Below are 19,253 nucleotides of genomic sequence, written 5' to 3'. Positions count from 1 at the left end.
CAAGAGTGGGGGGGTTGAGGGTATCGTGGGGACAAGGACACATATGTAATTTCTTAATCAATAAAAAATATATTAAGAAAAAAAAAAAAAGAAAATACTACGAACAACTAAATGTCAACAATTTATCTATGAACTAGATAAATTCTCAGAAACATACAACCTGCCAAAACTCAATCAGGAAGAATCAGAGAATCTGAATAGACAGATTACAAATAGAAATTGAAGGAAAAAATATATTAAGAAAAAAAAAAAAAGAAAATACTACGAACAACTAAATGTCAACAATTTATCTATGAACTAGATAAATTCTCAGAAACATACAACCTGCCAAAACTCAATCAGGAAGAATCAGAGAATCTGAATAGACAGATTACAACTAATGAAATTGAAGCAGTGATACAAAATAATAATTAAAAAAACTTTCCAATAAACAAAAGTCCTGGACTGGATGGTTTCACAGGTGAATTTTACCAAACATTCAAAGAAGAACTAACATCTATCCTTCTCAAACTGTTCCAAAAAATTCTAGAGGGGAGACTCCCAAGCTAATTTTACAAGGCTAATATTATCCTAATTCCAAAATCACATAAAAATACTACAAAGAAAGAAAATTATAGGCTAATATCTCTGATGAACATTGATGCTAAAAACCTTAATAAAACATTAGAAAACTGGATCCAGCAATACATTAAAAAGATTATACAACATGACCAAGTGGGATTGATTATGGGAATGCAAGTTTGGTACAATACCCACAAAACAATAAACGTGATATGTATGCTACATACACAAAATGAAGGCTAAAAACCACATGATCATATCAGTAGATGCAGAAAAGGAAAAAGCACTGGATAAAATATAGCATCTATTTATAATGAAACACTTGACAAAGTGGGAATAGATGGAACATATCTCAACATAATGAAGACCATGTGTGACAAATCCACAGCCAACATCATACTCAATGGTTAAACCTATAAGTGTTTTCCTTACAGTTGGGAACAAGACAGGGATATTGCTTTCACCACTCTTATGAAACATCGTACTGGAACTCCTAACCACAGCATTTAGAAAAAAGAAGAGATAAAAGTCATTCAAATTAGAAAGGAAGAAGTAAAACTGTCATTAGTTGCAGATGACATGATACCGTACATAGAGAACCCTAAAAATTCCACCAAAAAGCTACTAGAACTGATAAATGAGTTCAATAGTGTACAGGATACAAAATAAATATAAAGAAATTAGTTGCATTTTTATACACCAATAATGAACTACCAGAAAGGGAAACTAAGAAAAACAATCCCACTTACAAGTACTTCAAAAAATCCCCCCAAAAACCCAGGAATAAATTTAACCAAGGATGTAAAGGACCTATACTCAGAAAATTATAAGACACTAAAGAAACTGAAGATGGTACAAATAAGTAGAAGCATGTACTGTGTTCATGTAAAGGAAGAATTAACATCATTTAAATGTCCATACTACCCAGAGCAATCTATAGATTGAGCACAATTCCTATCAAGATACCAAAGGCGTATTTCACAGAACTAGAACTAATATTCCAAAAATATATATGGGGTCACAACAGACTCTGAATCTTGAGAAAGAAGAATCATGCTATCTAATATCCAACTATACTATGAGGCCATAGTAATCAAAATTGCATAATACTGGCATAAAAACAGATGTATAGATCAATGGAATAGAATAGAGGGCAGAGAAATAAACTCACACCTTTATAGTCAATTAATAAGGGGGTAAAGATAGTCTATTCAATAAATGGTGTTGGGAAAATTGAAGAGATACATGCAAAAAATGAAACTAGACCACCTTCTTACAGTGTACACAAGAATAAACTTAAAATAAATCAAAGACTTAAATGTAAGACTCAAAACCTTAAAAATATAGATGAAAACATAGGCAGTAAAATCTCAGACATTTCTGGTAGCAATATTTTTTCATATATGTCTCCTCAGGCAAAGGAAACAATAGAAACAAACAAACAAACAAACAAATAGGACTACCTAAATCTAAAATGTTTTTGCACAGCAAAAGAAACCATTAACAAAATGAAAAGATAATACTGTAAGTGGAAGAACACATTCACCAATGTTGTATCTGGTTAAGGGTTAATATCCAAAATTTATAAAAAACTAATACAATTCAACACCAAAAACAAAACAAAGTCCCCCTCCCCCCCAAACAATCCAATTAAAAATTGGGCAAAGGTCCTAAATAGACACTTCTCCAAAGAGGACATAAAGATGGCCAATAGACGTATGAAAAGATGTTCACTAATCATCAGAGTGATATAAAATAAAACCACCATGAGATATCATCTCACACTTATCAGAATGACTATCAGTAAATCAACAAGTATAGATGAGGATGTGGAGAAAAGGGAAACCTTGTGCACTGTTGGTGGGAATGCAGACTGGTGCAGCCACTATGGAAAGCAGTATGGAGTTACCTCAAAACATTAAAAATGAACTGCCTTATGACCCAGTGATTCCACTTCTGTGAATATATCCAAAGACACCCGAAACACTAATTTGAAAGAATGTATATATGCACCCCTATGTTCATTGCAGCATTATTTACAATAGCCACGATTTGGAAGCAACCAAGTGTCTATCAATGGATGAGTGGATAAAAAAACAAAACAAAACAAAACAAAACAAAACAACCCCTGTGGTCACTTTACGCAATGGAATACTACTCAGAAGTACAAAAAGAAGGAAATCTTACCCTTTGCAACAGCATAGATGAAACTGGAGAGTATTATGGTATGTTAACTAAGCCAGTCAGAGGAAGACAAGTACCATATGATTTCACTCATATGTGGAATCTAATGAACAAAATAAACTAAATGAAATTGAAACAGACTCATAGAGAAGATACTGACAGCTGTCAGAGGGGAGAAGGTTTGTGGGGCGGGGTGAAAAAGGTGAAGGGATTAAGTAAAAATAAATAAAAATAAATAAATAAATAAATAAATAAATAAATAAACAAACAAATAAATAAATAACAACCTCAGAGACAGACAATAGTATGGTGAAAAAAAATTTCTCTGACCCATGATAGTCCCACAATCATAATAGAGAAGAGTTATCATTGTAATTTGCCAGAAAGGAACTTCACAGGTACCAGCCTCAATTTGTGATCATTCCGAAGCACATCATGGGTGAGGCTTTTTAAAGAACTGTGTTAAATCAATACAATAAAAATTAAAAATAAAGCTGTCAAAAATACTTTTAGTTGTGTTTACATAATATTGAGAAACTAGAAATCATTTATATTAAATAATGCAAATTTTGTTTTATTTGTGCTGGGCTTGGGGTGATGTTTGAGATAATATGGATAAAATCTCAACCCGCAAACCAGTTTGTTGTCATTGTCATTATCTGTGATCGAATTATACAAAAGAGGGCTTTGTCTGCAGACAAGACCACAGCTACCTGGATTGTAAAGCACATTCACTTTAAAAAATTGTGATTATGATTCTAAAGTAAAATTTCAAAAATACAAGAGCTGGTGGCTGTTGCACTCCGTGACTGTGAGCAGTAATAGACCTTTCACAAGATGCCTCATCTCCCCCCGCCCCCTGCTCCCGGCCTGGATTCCTCCATCGTCTAACAGTGATGGCGAACCTATGACATGCTTGTCAGAGGTGACACGCGAACTCATTTTTTGGTTGATTTTTCTTTGTTAAATGGCATTTAAATATATAAAATAAGTATCAAAAATATAAGTCTTTGTTTTACTATGGTTGCAAATATCAAAAAATTTCTATATGTGACACGGCACCAGAGTTAAGTTAGGGTTTTTCAAAATGCTGACACGCCGAGCTCAAAAGGTTCACCATCACTGCTCTAGGGCCTAGACCAGTGGTCGGTAAACTGCGGCTTGTGAGCCGCATGCGGCTCTTTAGCCTTTCGAGTGTGGCGACGAAGTTTCAATCGCACTGTACCTGCGCGCCCGCACGTGGTATTTTGTGGAAGAGCCACACTCAAGGGGCCGAGGTTTGCTGACCACTGACCTAGACCATGCTCCTTATTCTCTTTATATGATTTCCAGAATTCGACGCCATTTCATGGGCCATGGGTCATGTTCCTATTTTCCATCCTCTGTTTATTCTTAGAAACTTTCAGTAATTGTTTTAAAGAACTAGAACCCTAGAATTTTTGGGTCAAAACGTGCCCTTGAGGCTGTGTTCAGCTTTCTCTTACCGATGTGGTCACTGGTCTAATGAAAGTTAGGTGACTTGCTCACCAAAGCCCAGCTGAAACTGGGTCTTCTGCCTTCTGGTCCAGTGCTCTTGCCCACAGTACTAGGATACCTCTGCTTCCTGTCAGAACCATTTCCTGTGCAGTTAAACTATTAATTCACCCCTCCTATGGCTCTCTAAGAGAACTTTTCTTTTTCCTGTGAAATCTGTTAAGATTGGGCTCATGTATTCCCCCACACTAGTAAATTGGCAACTTCTGTCCTTTCTGGCTAAATACTCTGTAAGCTGAGATAAAACTTGAAAGGCAGATCATCTTGTCAACTGATCTCATAATTTTTAAATATTCAAGATGGAAGTACAGTGGATAAAGATCTTTAAAAAGCAATACAAACAATCTATATGATGAATTGATTAGATGGGAACATTCATTTTCTCCCAAGATTAAAACATAATAGGTTTATTCTGATACATACAAGGTTCTTAATAATTTAAATTCTAATCTTTTAGGATATGTAATCATGGATCCGCAAGAATGGCGTTATAAGGAAACTTCAGTATAATGGAGTAGAAACATTTTCACAGAAGAACATAGAAATGTAAAAACAAATAATAAAATAACAAAACCAATCACAAAAACTCAATCTCATCGTTGAATTTTCATTTTCCCTCCTTTGTTGTAGCCAATTATCCATTAAGGACAGTTTTTTTTTTCTGAAAAGTGTCTTCCAAATTTATATATTTTCATTACTACTTCACAGGCATCACCTTAGTCAAAGCCTTTATCATCTGAAACAAGAGCCATTGGCTTTCTCAGTCCATTCTCAGCTAACCAGTGTCAGAATGACCTTGCCTCTCACCTTGTTTTATAACGCTTTGTCAAATACCTTCAGTGATTCACGATTGCCTCCAAGATACTAATCTATTCTAATTTTTATGACATTCAAGGCTTCCTAACAATTCAGCTTATACATACCTTTAAAATACTATAATTTCAATATAATTTATTGAGCCAGACATTATGTCAAGTTCTTCATATTCTCATTGAATCTTCATTGAATCCACTTGGCTAGTAAATGGCAAAGGTGGGATTAGAACCCAGGTCTATGTAACACAGATACCAGGCTTTTAAGCACTCTAATTCCCCGAATACAGTGGTTCTCAACCTCCTGGCCTTTTAAATACAGGTCCTCATGTTGTGACCCAACCATAAAATTATTTTTGTTGCTACTTCATAACTGTAATGTTGCTACTGTTATGAATCGTAATGTAAATATCTGATATGCAGGATGGTCTTAGGCGACCCCTGTGAAAGGGTTGTTCAACCACCGAAGGGGTCGCGACCCACAGGTTGAGAACCCTTCCTCTAATAGCTCTTCTCTGTCTCCAGCTAGACTACTAGTTTCCTTTTAATCTTAAAGATATTTATTCAGAAATAACTCCAGTCTTATGATAGAATCTTCATCAGGAATTTATTTTCCCCCTTAGTGTTTCTAAAGTTCTTTTCATTTTCTAGTAATCGCTCATTGACTTATTCATTCAACGAATATTTATTAACTAGTACATCTGAATCTTTTTTATGAGTTTTTTCCTCAGACACTCTAGATTCTTTTTATGTCCCGTTTCTTTAAATGCTCTTTTATCTGGAGCACTCCCATTTGCTCTGAGTCATTATTTTACAGTGTTGTCTCTGCATTTATTTTCTCCTTCTTGGAGGACAAGAACTGTGTCTTATGGTACTTTACCATTCTCAGTCCTAATACAGGACAAGAATATAGTAGGCACGCAATGACTACATGTAGAGTTGGCATCTCAGTGAGTTAATTTATGGGGCAACTTTTCAAGTAACCTATTAAAGTGAAAGAACAGTGTGTTGGATAATAAAAGGAAACCCTTTAGCCACAGAACCTAATATATTTTGAGAAGAGCTTGTATAAAAAGTGTTTTAAAACAAAACAAAATAAAATAAAATCAAAGCAAGAGGCTTCAACACTGTCTATTAAATACTAGCAAGAGGGACATAAAAATTACTGGCAGTAGCAACATTATAAATAATGGGAACAATTTGGTCCATCATATACAAAATTTCTAAAGAGGCATTTTAGTGAGATTATAGATAGCTAAAAAAAAGGGACCATCAGTTCAGTTTGCATGGTGGATAAGGAAAGAATACTAAATGGTAAAATCAAATACAAGTTTGTTGTGACTATCAAGGAAAATCTGATACTTCCAAACTAACTCTAAGATGAAAATTCCCAGATAATGATATTTTTATAACTCAGCTCTAATCTACTTATGTGCAGCAAATGAAACATATCACATTTAGAAAACACTTCTGTTACTAAATTTACTATTTAGTGTAATTCAGCACGTTTTAGAAATTAAAAATTACATTTATCATCAACAGATATCAAATGCCAACTATGTTTGGTATAACTTCGTTAAGATATATTTTACTGTGTTTTTAAATATGTATTTAATTCACTAAATATGTTGAATTAATCTTTAATGCAAATACTTAAAATTTCCCATCAAGTTCTTGAGAGAAAAAATTAAACTTAAAATTTTTCTTTCTCATTTAAGATTTCAGGTTCCTTAGCAGTAGACTAGTACTTTAATATAACAGAAAATATAAAACGTGAAGTATCTTTATTGATTTGTTTCATCTATCAACTTCTGGCTTCTATTTTGGTTAGGTGGGAAAATAGCACAAATAAAACAAGAACATTGAGTGATAAAAATAGGTCTTATAGAAATAGGGATTGCTGGGTAATGCGGCCTTAAAAGGAAGCTGTCTGAACCTGCCATTCTAAGGGAGCTCATAACAAGAGAGCCTGGCGCTTTTCTGTTATTCTCTGACAATAGCTGAAGCCTAAGAATTCTAAATCCGTGTATCTTTAAAAATTTTAAGATGATGTCATTCTAAGCGAAACACAAAGCTGCTTATCTTTGAGAGCATCAGGGCTCATAATCATATTGCAAAACAGAAATATATTCTAACTCTCATTTATTTTTATTAAACAATTTAAATAGAAAAAAAACGACCCAAAGTTTAAATTCTTAAAATAGCCTCACCTACATTTCCTTCTGTTAGTGTTAATGCTAGACATATTATATAGTCTTTCAGTTATTTGTTTCTTATCAGAAGTTGGGTACTTCAATTAGGGCGGTATCATTAACCATTGTTAATATACCTAACAAATTGCATGCAATTGATATGAGATCAATACTTTTCACTTTACTGAACAGCAAAACAAAAATCTACATTGTTCTTTTTACAAGAACAAAGACACTATGAAACTACCTATTCTTTCCATGGATGAGATACCGTGAAGTATTTTATAAGAATTCAAAGTACTCAACAAATCTACCTGCCAAAACTAATGTTTGTGTGAATATAAAAATCTAACACATAAATATTGTGACACGTTTTAAAATATATATTTATTGATTTCAGAGAGAAAGGGAGAGGGAGAGATAGAAACATCAGTGATGAGAATCATTGATTGGCTGTCTCCTGTATGCCCCCTACTGGGGATTGAGCCCGCAACCTGGGTATGTGCCCTTGACTAGAATCAAACCGGGGACCCCTCAGTCTGCAGGCCAATGCTCTATCCACTGAACCAAACCAGATAGGGTGTGACAATTTTTTTGTTGTTTGATTGCTTAGGCAATCCATACATCTGGCATCTTAAAATTCAGGGATGAATAAATCAGGAATGAATAATGTGTCTCGAATACATCCCATACCTTGCACTAAAGGAATCAGTGAGTGAGAAAGTCAAAATTAGTTTATATTAGACATCTGACAACAAAATGTGTTATCTGCAAGATATTTAGTGCTTCGATTTCTGGTTTTGGTGACTATTGCAATATAATTATCTAATAGTGTATGTTGTCATTAAAATAAAGTCTCTATTTCATATGTGTCCTCTCATGTATGTGCCTAGTCATGTGACTACTATGATGTGTGTTCAGAAGACAGTCGTCTTTAATAAAAATATATCCTTCTGAGATGGTTTTCTTTCATTAAACACCTCAACAACCCAACTTTAAGGTGCTGCTAAGATTCAAGCAGGTTTGTAACAAAGCCACAGAACTGTGTTTCTGAAAGATGATTCCTATTTATTGGCAATAAATTGCCTGAATTCTCCCTCTTTCTTGCACATTTCTTCTTAAACTTTTCTTCCTCTTGAGCCCTAATTGTCTCAGTTATCTGATGCAAAGTTTTTCTAAAATTTTCTAAAGTCACACAAGGTCTAGCCACATTGGAGGACAATGACAACAAGGAACTGCATCTGAGTAGAATCTGAAAGCTGGTCCCTTCATGATCCACCTGGTCCACCTTTCTTCTGATATTTCAAGTTCTGGATGCTTTTTAATTTACCTAACTTGTTTATCACCTTGGTTTTCTCCCTTAAAGAAGGGCAATTTGAAATAGAGTGCCAAAGGCAGGGAATACTGATGATTTCCACAGACAACATAAAACATGAGAGGTACAATGGAACCCATTACAAGCAATAACAGAGGTCTGGGAAGATGATCTATAAGCATGAAGAAATACTGCTCAAGACAATATTACTTCCTTTTACTTTTTCTTTAAAAAAATACTTTTACTGATTTCAGAGAGGAAGGGAGAGGGAGAGAGAAATAGAAACATCAATGATGAGAGAGAATCATTGATCAGCTGCCTCCTGTACGTCCCCTACTGGGGATCGAGCCCACAGCCTGGGTATGTGCCCTGACTGGGAATCTAACCGTGACCTCCTAGTTCATAGGTTGACCCTAACCACTGAACCATGCTGGGTGGGCTCTTTTCTTTTCCTAATCCCAGTTTTCATATGGTACCTTAAAATCTCATTAAATTTATACAACTTCACACCAAAGGTCTAGCCTAATTACATTTAAAATTATATATTTATATAGCTCTGAATGTATTATTCCAAAAATAATAAAATTTTATATTATTTAAATTATATCAGCTGATTCTTTCAATAACAATTTCTTTGCAATGATATCTTTTTAATAGAAATACTTAGGATTTTTGTTTTAATATTTTGAAACCCCATTACCCTATTATGATTTGTCAGTTACTATCCATATTCTACATATAGGGAAGTGAACAGCTGATGACAATTTCCTAAGGCTTATGCAGTAATCTAATCTTTGAAGGAGGACTGGTACTGATATCTAATGATGATAGAAAATATAAATGCATTAGCATATAACTGATATGATTTGTGAGAAGGTTTTATTTTTTCCTGCTATAACATTTTTAAGTGGATGTTCAAGTAGCTATATTCACAGGTAGCAAGCTGGTTTCCTAATGCTGGTGGGTTACAAAATATAAAGGTATAAAGAAGAAGGAATTAAAAAAACAAGTGGGGGAGGGGTTTCCTTCAAAGGGATGGAACCCATTCTTTTGAAAGAAAACTCCCCTCTTACCTTGGTCCTGGAGCTGGTTAGTTCTCCTCTGTCCTCCTCCTAGGGGAGAAATACCCAAAGTTAAACAATAATAGAACATGGTCTTGTATTAAAGTCAAGTTCAGTTCTGGCCAACCCCTTCCTCAGGTCTCACAAGACACTACCAACTGCCTGATATACTGGGGCATTCATTGAATTGAACTTAAAATCCATTTTTAAGGATTAAGCCAAAGGGGAATGAACATTAGCTGTGTAAGGGGAACGAATTGTCTGCTTTTCAATCAGTCCATTTGTCAAAGCTTCAATAAATGGAAGACTGACTAAGAGCAGGGGACATCATGGAAGGGCATTGTTTGGGGACGTTTTATCAGTTGGAGTGAACCCTGGGGGTGCCCTGGGAGCGCTTTAGGGAGGAAGCATGCTGTATGATTTCAGCCCATCTCCCTGATGTTCCTTGTGTCTTCTGAGAGTAAAATGATAGAGCTACAGGCAACAACATGTTTGGAGCAGTACTACATCTGATATGAACCAGAGATAGTGTAAAAATGAAAAAGAAATCTAAAGGGTGATCAGATGAGAGGGTTACAATAAGTCTGGGAGATGTCATGTGCTTGTTTTATTTTTTAAACTAGGGAATCCCACGCAGTATAAAGGTGAGATTTTTACTTTTTCTTTTTTTTTAATGAATTTATCTAACCGAGACTCCTAGTGTCTTTGGAGAGAAATAAGGCAACGTAGTGAAAGGAGCATGGATTTGAGAATTAAACAAAAGTGGGCTTCTATTCCAGCCCTGTCACTTATGAGCTCTTTGACCTGAGTTTCAGCAGCATCGCCCGTCCAGCTGAAGCTAGTAGCACCAATGTCAAATTGTGGGGGGATATATATTCATACACGTAAGCTCGGTATGTAGTAGTTATTAAATTTTATTTCCTTTTGGTTTACATGGACTCTGAAATACTTTGAAATACCTTGTGTCTTTTGAAACTACTGTCCAACTGAGCTGTGAGTCAGTTCCTAGTTACCCTTTGGCATAATTTCAGAGATTAGCAACTGGCTCCCATAAAAATATAAAATACCAGACAATTGATTGAATTCCGTGAGACATGAAGGAAAGTGGAGACCAAGAATGAGCCCGAACCCATACAAGATCATGTGCTATTGTTATTTAACTTTGGGTAACTTATTAAAATTCTTTATCAAGTAAAATGACATCAGGTGAGAAAATGGATGTACTTTGGAACCTTGGGTTGTCACAATATGTTCCAGAGATGTCAAAATGAATGATGTTGTAATCATTACTCTAATGGCCATTATGAAAACGTGCAGGGAAAAAACACTGTGGCAGATCCTATGTTATACGCTATTATTATTGCCATCTGTTTAGTGTTATATTCATCCTAGAACTTTATTCAGCTTGAAGTTACATAATAAAACTCCTCCAACTACAAACATATATGGTTTCCCTCATGTTCTTTGGGTGGGAACTTTGATTTCATCCACTATCTTGAATGGATATTCTAACAATGGCTTTTTTGGTAAGCCAGCCTTTTATTAAGTGAACTATAAATTCCAAAGAATATGTACAGAAATAGAGCATTTTCTTTTTTTTTTCTGAAACAAATACATTCAGAAGTTGTAAAGCTGTGCTATTAATGGAAAAAAAAAGAGTAAATTGTGTTTTATGAAACACCTACTTCATTGATGGGAACCACTTATATGACAGAATTTTGAAGGAAATATCTTTATCTTCTGAAATGACCTGAGAATCTATGAGTAAGATTAACTGTGCACACTGCCTGTCTTCATGCTTCAGGGCATAACACGATTGTTATTTGTGATGCAGAAAAATGGAACAGAAATTAAATGGTACTGAAGGTGTTGGCGAAATTATGGTGCTCTTTAAAACCACCCTCTCAAGTGTGACATTGAAACACCATAGGATACCGCATTATGTGGATCACTTTTTATCATATCTAAACATGGAAATACGTTTTATTCTAAATAAATCAAACCAAGCCCTTCTGCATGCATGTGCTTTACTTTTGCTGCGTTATTCTCCCTTTTACATGCACTTTGTCAGATTGGTACCTTGCCGAAAGTGTGATGTTGGTATTTAATTTTAGGTGTCTCTATGTATAGGCATCCAAGACTTGTGCCTGTCTCCAGTTCTGTGGTTTTTACAGGGAAGTGCTTTCCTTAAATACCTTCCTGTTTCACAATGTAGGCAAACTGTGACAAAAGCAGGTATTCACTGAAGAAGTGCCTTATTTAATTCCCACGCCAGATGAGCTTCTGTTGCAGTTCTGGGCATGAATTTACCCAGTCTCATTGTCTGCAACTGCAAAGGGGGATAAGAGAATTTTTTTTTTCTAAAGATAGTTCAGGGCCTGACTCAGAATCTCAGGCTCTCAGAGTGGGAAGGGCATGTAGATGGCACTGTCTCAGTGCGGTGTCTCAGAGATGGTCAAAGCCCTCCTACTGCTACATGAACAACTCTAATGGTTGGGGATCATAACCAACTTTCTCCATTTTTTGGACCAGTTTTTTTTTTTAAACTTTTAAAATATATTTCTTTATTGATTTCAGAGAGGAAGGAAGAGGGAGAGACAGAGACAGAGACATCCATGATAAGAGAGAATCATTGACTGGCTGCCTCCTGCATGCCCCCTACTGGGGATCGAGCCCGCAACCCGGGCATTTGCCCTTGGCTGGAATGGAACCTGGGACCCTTCAGTCCAGAGGCCGACGCTCTATCCACTGAGCCAAACCTGCTAGGGCTGGACCAGTTTTACTTGTAAAATCTTTCTTTCTACTGACCTAAAATCTACCTCTGCGTAATTTATTCAACTTTCCAGGTTTTTAATTTAGTTTTTAATATAAATTAAACATTACAGTTTCTTGAGTTGTATATAGGTTATTTTCAACATGCTTGGATATTATCAGTGTTGCTGAAATTAAAGCACGGAAGAATGACAAAACTGTTCAGTAAGTTTTTAAAGTAAACTGTATTTATATTAAAAATTTTTTTTTCTTTTCCCATAAGAGCACTGGAGAGAGTCAGAAGATCTCAATTCTAATCTCAGCAGTGGGTCTGTGGGCAAGTCACTTAACATCTCTAGTTGGTAATGCCTTCCTCTATAGCAGAATGGCATTACAAGAGGGTTAAAAGGAGTTGGTAACAAATATGTATGGAAGTGGTTTGAAAGCTATAATGCTATACTGTTAATATTATTGCTTCACTTAAGAAATATACTGCTCAGTATTTTTTAGCATTCCATGGTAAGCCGAATTTAAATATTATCTCATAAAAGTGAACATATTAAAGAAACATTAAATTATATATTAACTGATTCTTTGCTTTATATGATATTGTTATTGCAATGTACAATAGAAAGCAACTTATTTTTTTCCACCTATTCCCTCTACCTTTTACTCTGGGAGATGATCTGAGGTCACCTTTTCTTGGATCCTACTTACTTCCATTTACCTACAAGTAGCCTCAAGGTTAGGGTACTGACTTGGCTCTAGATACTTGCTTTCATTTAAGTTTTCTATTTCTCATTTTTTTAACATTTAATTTTTATTTTAAAGGCACCAGCAACAGAACAGCTGTAGTTGCTGATAATGCTTTTATGGGTTTGTTTTTTGTGGTCCTAGTTGCAAATGCTTGAAAAGAGGGACTAGGGACTGGGGACCCAATGATGTGGTCTCCTAGTTACTAATAGGAAATTGACTCTTCACCGTTTCATAAAAGATGTTTAGAAGTTGCGTATCTTCTAGCCCAAAATATAAAACAGCTAAGGTTTTAAGACAGCAGAGACCTGCCTCCTAGATCAGTGGTCTGCAAACTCATTAGTCAACAGAGCCAAATATCAACAGTACAACGATTGAAATTTCTTTTGAGAGCCAAATTTTTTAAACTGAAACTATATAGGTAGGTACATTGTTATTAACTTAATTAGGGTACTCCTAAACTGGCCTTTGCTAAAAACGTCCTCAATCTGATTGAGGTACGTTCGCTGAGGTGGACCCCTTCCAACTCTCCCATCCACACTCGTCTTGTATACTTGTTTCAGATAGATGAGTGTGGGTGGGAGAGTTGGAAGGGGTCCACCTAAGAGAACGTACCTCAAAACAGTGTACCTCCCCCAATTTGTGTATCCCGCGGCCCGCCTGATTGACTCCAATTTAATTCATATTTTAGACAACTCCCAAATATATAACACTTAGAGAAAACAGACTGAATTTTTAACATTTCTGTAAAACAATTATTTGTGTGTCAATTTCTTCATTGAGTATTTCAGGGAAAAAATGTAAACTAAATAAAATCAAATTTATTTCAACGTGATGTGATGTGATATTTAAAATGATAATATTTAAAGATCATGTCATGGTCAGTGGTATTTAAAATGATAGATTTCTCCCACACTTCGGTATTATACATTTGGAAAGACAGACTTGATTATAGGAATATTTTTAGGCTTTAATTCTCGTCATTGTTGAGTTGTGGGATATTAGAGGAGCCTTTTGAAGTAGTTTCACAATGTTTTGAAAGTGTATTTCATTCTGCGGATGAGTCCTAACACTGATTTTGGGGTTTTTAGAAAGCATGGAATCTGTCCATTTAAAATAAACTACTTTTAAGCATGAAAAAGACCTTTCTGCTATTAAAGAGGATATACTATGTGCGCACAGTATTTACAACTTCTGTTAGTATAATTATTATTTATCAAATATTCTCATGATCAATGTAATGTTTGTTCTAGAAGGCTTGGGGCCAGGGCTGGGGATTTGGAGAGCCAAATGGTGATTTGCTACTCAGGTGTGGCCAATTGCGTGTAATGCTATGTTTGTGGCACTGTTATCTCAACTGTATCTTATTTCATTCTGAAAACAGAGATATAGGACTGATTTAGTGGGGCACAATTAAAATAAATGAGCTACTTTTCCCAGCTAAATTAAAATAAAATATAACTATAAACCAGGATCTTTACTATTTCTCCAGCTCTTTTCAAGTGACTGCCAAACATTTTATTTTCCTTTTCTTAAACGTGAATCATAAACCGGTCACATCTTGGCTGATATTATATTTAGACACAAAAGGAAGCTAATCATCTCTAAGTTGTAGTTGTAGATGAATGGTTTCTTATATGCCATGCTGAAAGAAATGGATACATTTTCATTTTTATGGAAAACTACTATTTACTTGTGATGTACTAAGTAGATGTTTATCATTAATTTAAAACTGCATTAAAGCAACATCAGATACAACTCTACATTTGGGAATATATTACATCTCCATAATAAAGTGAGCTTTATAGTATTTTATTGTAGGTATTTTGGAATTTTATGGTAAATCTGATTTCCACACTCTCTCCAAAGTCCTCTGTGTGTTTTTCTAATATAGATTCTAAAATAAAATTCTTCACATTACTAACTATTCCACGTATGAAGACCTCCCTTCTTCCCTCTCTTCTGCAGCCCCCCGCCCACCCTGCCTCCACATTCCCAGCTAAGAGAGCCCTGGGACAACAAGGAGTAGGAATCTACTCTGCATGAGTGTCATGTTTCTCTTCTTGCTCCTACCAAACTGTTCAGAGTAGAACGAGTTATTTAAGAGTTACGATCTCTCTGAGATCTTTAATGGCTCCTCCCTCTGCAGCAGCCTGTGCTGAGGCCTGCCAGGTGGTAATTTTCCTACTGTCCTTCCCTGGAGAATAGGATCCTACAAAAACAACAACAAAATCCCCTGATTGTTTGACCTTGCTGCTGTTCTGGGGATAAATTTACAGCCACTCCTAAGCTAAATAGAGATGACTTTATAGTTGCCAAGTTCAAAGGCATTTACTGCCTATAGAAGTCATGGTCCTGTAGCCCGAGGTCTTATAGGGAAGAACATTAATCTGAAGCATTTTCTTTACTAATTGAGTATTGACAGAGCCAAAGAGTAGTTGGTCGAAAGCTACATTACACACAGAGGAAGCAAAACAACCTTTTTTTTTTTTTTTTTTTTTAGCACTTAAATATTGGCTCAGAGAATGCAGAATATGAGGAAATGGAGGCAAAGCCAATAGATTGTTTTGAATACCTGGACTTTATCTTCCTATAAGGTATCTTACTTATTGCTCTTTCTAGATTTCAGCATTGCTGGGGCCCTGGCAGGGAGGTATGTTTCTTCACCAGCTCTGGTGTTTTTAGCTTTAGTTTTAGAAACCACATCTGGGTTTTTCTACCCACTAGCACAGAAAGGGATAGAAATACCCAGAACCCTCATGCACTTGCTTTGCTATTCTTTTGTGTTCCCCTTTTAACCTGATCACTAGCACTGCAATTGCTTCTGAAAACCATTCATCTCATGAGCTGAACTGTAAAGATGGAACCTGTCTAGCTACTAGACATGCGGCAGGAAAAACACTTAAATACACTGCTAATGTAGACATAAACCCAACTACAGCACATTTATTACATATCAGATTATGAACGTTGGTCTTAGATACAACTTTATGTTTCCTGAATACACTTTGCATGTGTGGATCAAGGCTGCTTGACTTGGTTGGGTATGGGTTCTGCATCACATTGGTTGCCTGTTGACACTGAATTAATTTGAATTGTCTATAATGTAGATATTCTTTTGGCAGATTATTCAGTCTTTAAGGAATTTGTTTACAAGCAGTTATGTGGAATTAAAGAACAATAGTTTAGGCTTTTCTTAGAGCTATCAGAGTTGAAATTTTGTCTTAGGTCTTTCATCAAATCAGGTTATGAGAGCTAAAACTATCAAACTTCTTTTGCAGTAGTTTTATCTTGTTCAATTTGATTCTCCTTGAAGTGGTAGAAACTGAAATGGCCACAAATCACTCATTTTCTTAGGCAAGTTACTATAACACAGCTTCTTAGCTGAATGATGAGAAGGTACCATAGGTTAGAAACTTTCCAACCATGGAGTTACCTACAGTACTCACAAGCACCCCCAGAGTGAACAACTTAAAAACGACCTGGTGAATGCAGAAACTACCTGTTTAGTGAATTGGCAAATGAATAAAGGGTAATCAAATCAGTTTTTTTTCCTAGTAGGAAGAATGGCAAAAATGAATAATAATGCCGGATGAATCTTAAAGAAATGAAGAAAATGCAACTTTCCCTCCTTTTTTCATGGGGAATGGTAATTTCAATAATCTTTTAGTTATAGAAAGGAGCTTGATGAAAAATCTAGATTTCAAATGGCAGTGGAGAGTTTTGTTTCCTACTGTACTCAAAATCTAGAAAGGGAAGGAGGAAGCATGTGGATTCCAGAGGAGCTTATTTCCCTCTAGGACACATGTAGCACTGACACCTTTACCATGTGACACCTCAGTTTGTGAATGCAAAATACTTGCTTCACACAATAAACATCGCATCTCTAATAGCAAACTGGGAAAGTGTTGAAGCGTGTCACAACCAGGGATTGTGTGTATTTTTGTGGGTGTATGCTGAAAGGTACAATTAATTTTTGTGTGTGTGTGTGTTTTCTAATTCCCTAGCCCAATAGACTACATTCCAGAACATATTGGGATTAAACAAACACTAGGTTATCTGTAGCACCTTTTAATATGGAACCAAGAAAAATGAAGTATGTTCACAAGCAAAAACATATCTCTTTCTATAATAGTTTTAAAAAATCGTGTACAAATCACCTGCAACTCATTTTCAGAAAACAAATTAGAAGTTTATTCACTTTGAGGACAAGTGCTGCTCAGTAATATTAAGTACTCAGCTTAAAAATATGTAATTTTATGTTTTTGTAGTGTCTACAGTAAGTATTAATAGTTGACTTGTTATCCCCCAAAATACTACAGTTTTATTCTTGCATTCTACATCCAGAGAAAGGCTTTTTCTAAACCTTCCAAGTATACCTGAACTGATGACTAAATATGTCTCCTGGGAAAGTGGTTCCTTAGGGATCATATATTTTTCATACATAAATTTGAATATTAAGTTTAATACACCTGTCCTAACAAATCCTTCAAAGCCCAACTCTACGGAGAACTCTACTTGCCCTGATGCAGATCTAGATGAGGGCCAAGGGTCCTATGAGGGCAGGGATTGTGTGAAGTGCTGAAAGAAAGAGTCCAATGGAGCTGTGCTATTTTAATTCTCATTCTTAGTGCTTCTTCCTCCTGCTACCCTATTACTTTGGGGCCCTGATTTGCTTCTTGTAAACTAAGGGTGATGTGTCTGGTTTCAAAGAGACAGCTCACATTGCCATGAGTTCCTGCTGCTGGCATCAGCAAGTCCCATGGACTTCATTTTTTTTTTCCAGACCAATTACTGATTGAGTTCTTTTGGAACTGTTTTCTTTTTTAAATGCCATTTTTTTTGGAGGGGTGTGTGATAGAACATTTGTCTTATTTTAGACACAGTCCCACAAACATCTTTAGAGAAGGCAAAATTTGAACAGAAATTGTAGGAGGCTAGTTTTTTAAAACTTGGCTTCAGTTATTAGGATCAAGTATACAAAACCCTACAAAACTTCAGGGGAAGTCTCATATATGATTCATGCTTTGACCCTTGGAGGAACTTGCAGATACCAGATACCACACATATCTTTAAATGGGGTATTCTCATCTAACAACTACTTAATAGTCAGTGAATCGGCACTAACTAAATTATGATTCACTCCAAACAACCTTCATCAGTGTTATTTATTGCATAGTAAAGTCAAGAGTGTAGTATCTATATTACAATATTGATAAGATAGTAAAGAGAGTATTTTGATAGTAAAATATAAAAATTTACTATGCAATAAGTACTACAGTACGGTAGATATTTGTACCATAGCAAAATTTATAGTAAAGTCAAAATAAACATACTCCCTCTTTTATCTAAACTTTACATTCCATTGCAATACCAACCTTTCAACATTTCTCAGAGTGAGAAAGGTTTTCACAAGTGTTTTGGAGTGCCTAGGGTATTGAAGAAGGGATGGGAAGAAAGGCCATGGCATTGATAGGAGTATAAATTACACTGTGCATGTGGAAAGAAGATTCAAGAGAAATACCAAGGTATGGAGATAGTTGAGAGATAATATAAAAGAAGAGATTTACTCTTTCTTGTACCTTAAGACCTGAAAAAAGTTTTTAGAAGGTAACTTGAAAAATAAATAATAATGACAGTAAGATCTAAGTTCTTTCACTCCTTGATATTTATAGCTTATAGGTACATTTACTTGTAATTATCTCCTTTTTTTTCTATGGGAATCTATAGATGCTAAGTTTAACTGCATCAATATACCTGGCATCATTTTGTCACCTAAAAATTAGCGAACCTTTGTCAAAGTTCAATAAAACAGTAATTTCTGAGCATTGTTATTGACCTTCTGGAACTGAGAACTATGATAACTCAATCATTTAACATTTTATCGTGCATGCCCAGCAATCACTAGTCTGAAATAAAGTATCTTTGGAAAATAAAGAACTCTGTCTATTATTATCTGTCATAAAGTGGGTGCTGGCCATCACTACTGTAATATTTTTAACAGTCACAGATATGCTCTCTGTGATGATCCTGATTGCATTTGTTTTAAAGTCTATATTAAAACCCAAGTCCTGATGTTCTTTCCTGACTT

At 35.4% G+C, this 19,253-nt stretch overlaps 1 protein-coding gene across 6 annotated transcripts in view; it reads right to left on the bottom strand.

Moving 5' to 3' along the window:
* GRIA4 (glutamate ionotropic receptor AMPA type subunit 4) overlaps window positions 1-19,253 on the bottom strand; it is a 417,768-nt gene that overhangs the window by 24,224 nt on the left and 374,291 nt on the right. Inside the window, exon 14 of one of the 6 annotated variants that reach the window (XM_006761464.2) lies at window positions 9,671-9,709. The exons of the other annotated variants lie outside the window; for them this stretch is intronic. Within the exon in view, the coding sequence (XP_006761527.1) occupies window positions 9,688-9,709 (22 nt within the window). The 3' untranslated portion in view covers window positions 9,671-9,687. The remainder of the gene's footprint in view (window positions 1-9,670; window positions 9,710-19,253) is intronic. 6 annotated transcript variants of the gene reach the window in all.

Source organism: Myotis davidii, unplaced genomic scaffold, assembly GCF_000327345.1.
Source record: "Myotis davidii unplaced genomic scaffold, ASM32734v1 scaffold158, whole genome shotgun sequence".
Classification (NCBI taxonomy): domain Eukaryota; kingdom Metazoa; phylum Chordata; class Mammalia; order Chiroptera; family Vespertilionidae; genus Myotis; species Myotis davidii.
The sequence above is the reverse complement of the archived record's forward strand: the minus strand, read 5'-3'. Positions and strand labels throughout refer to the sequence as shown.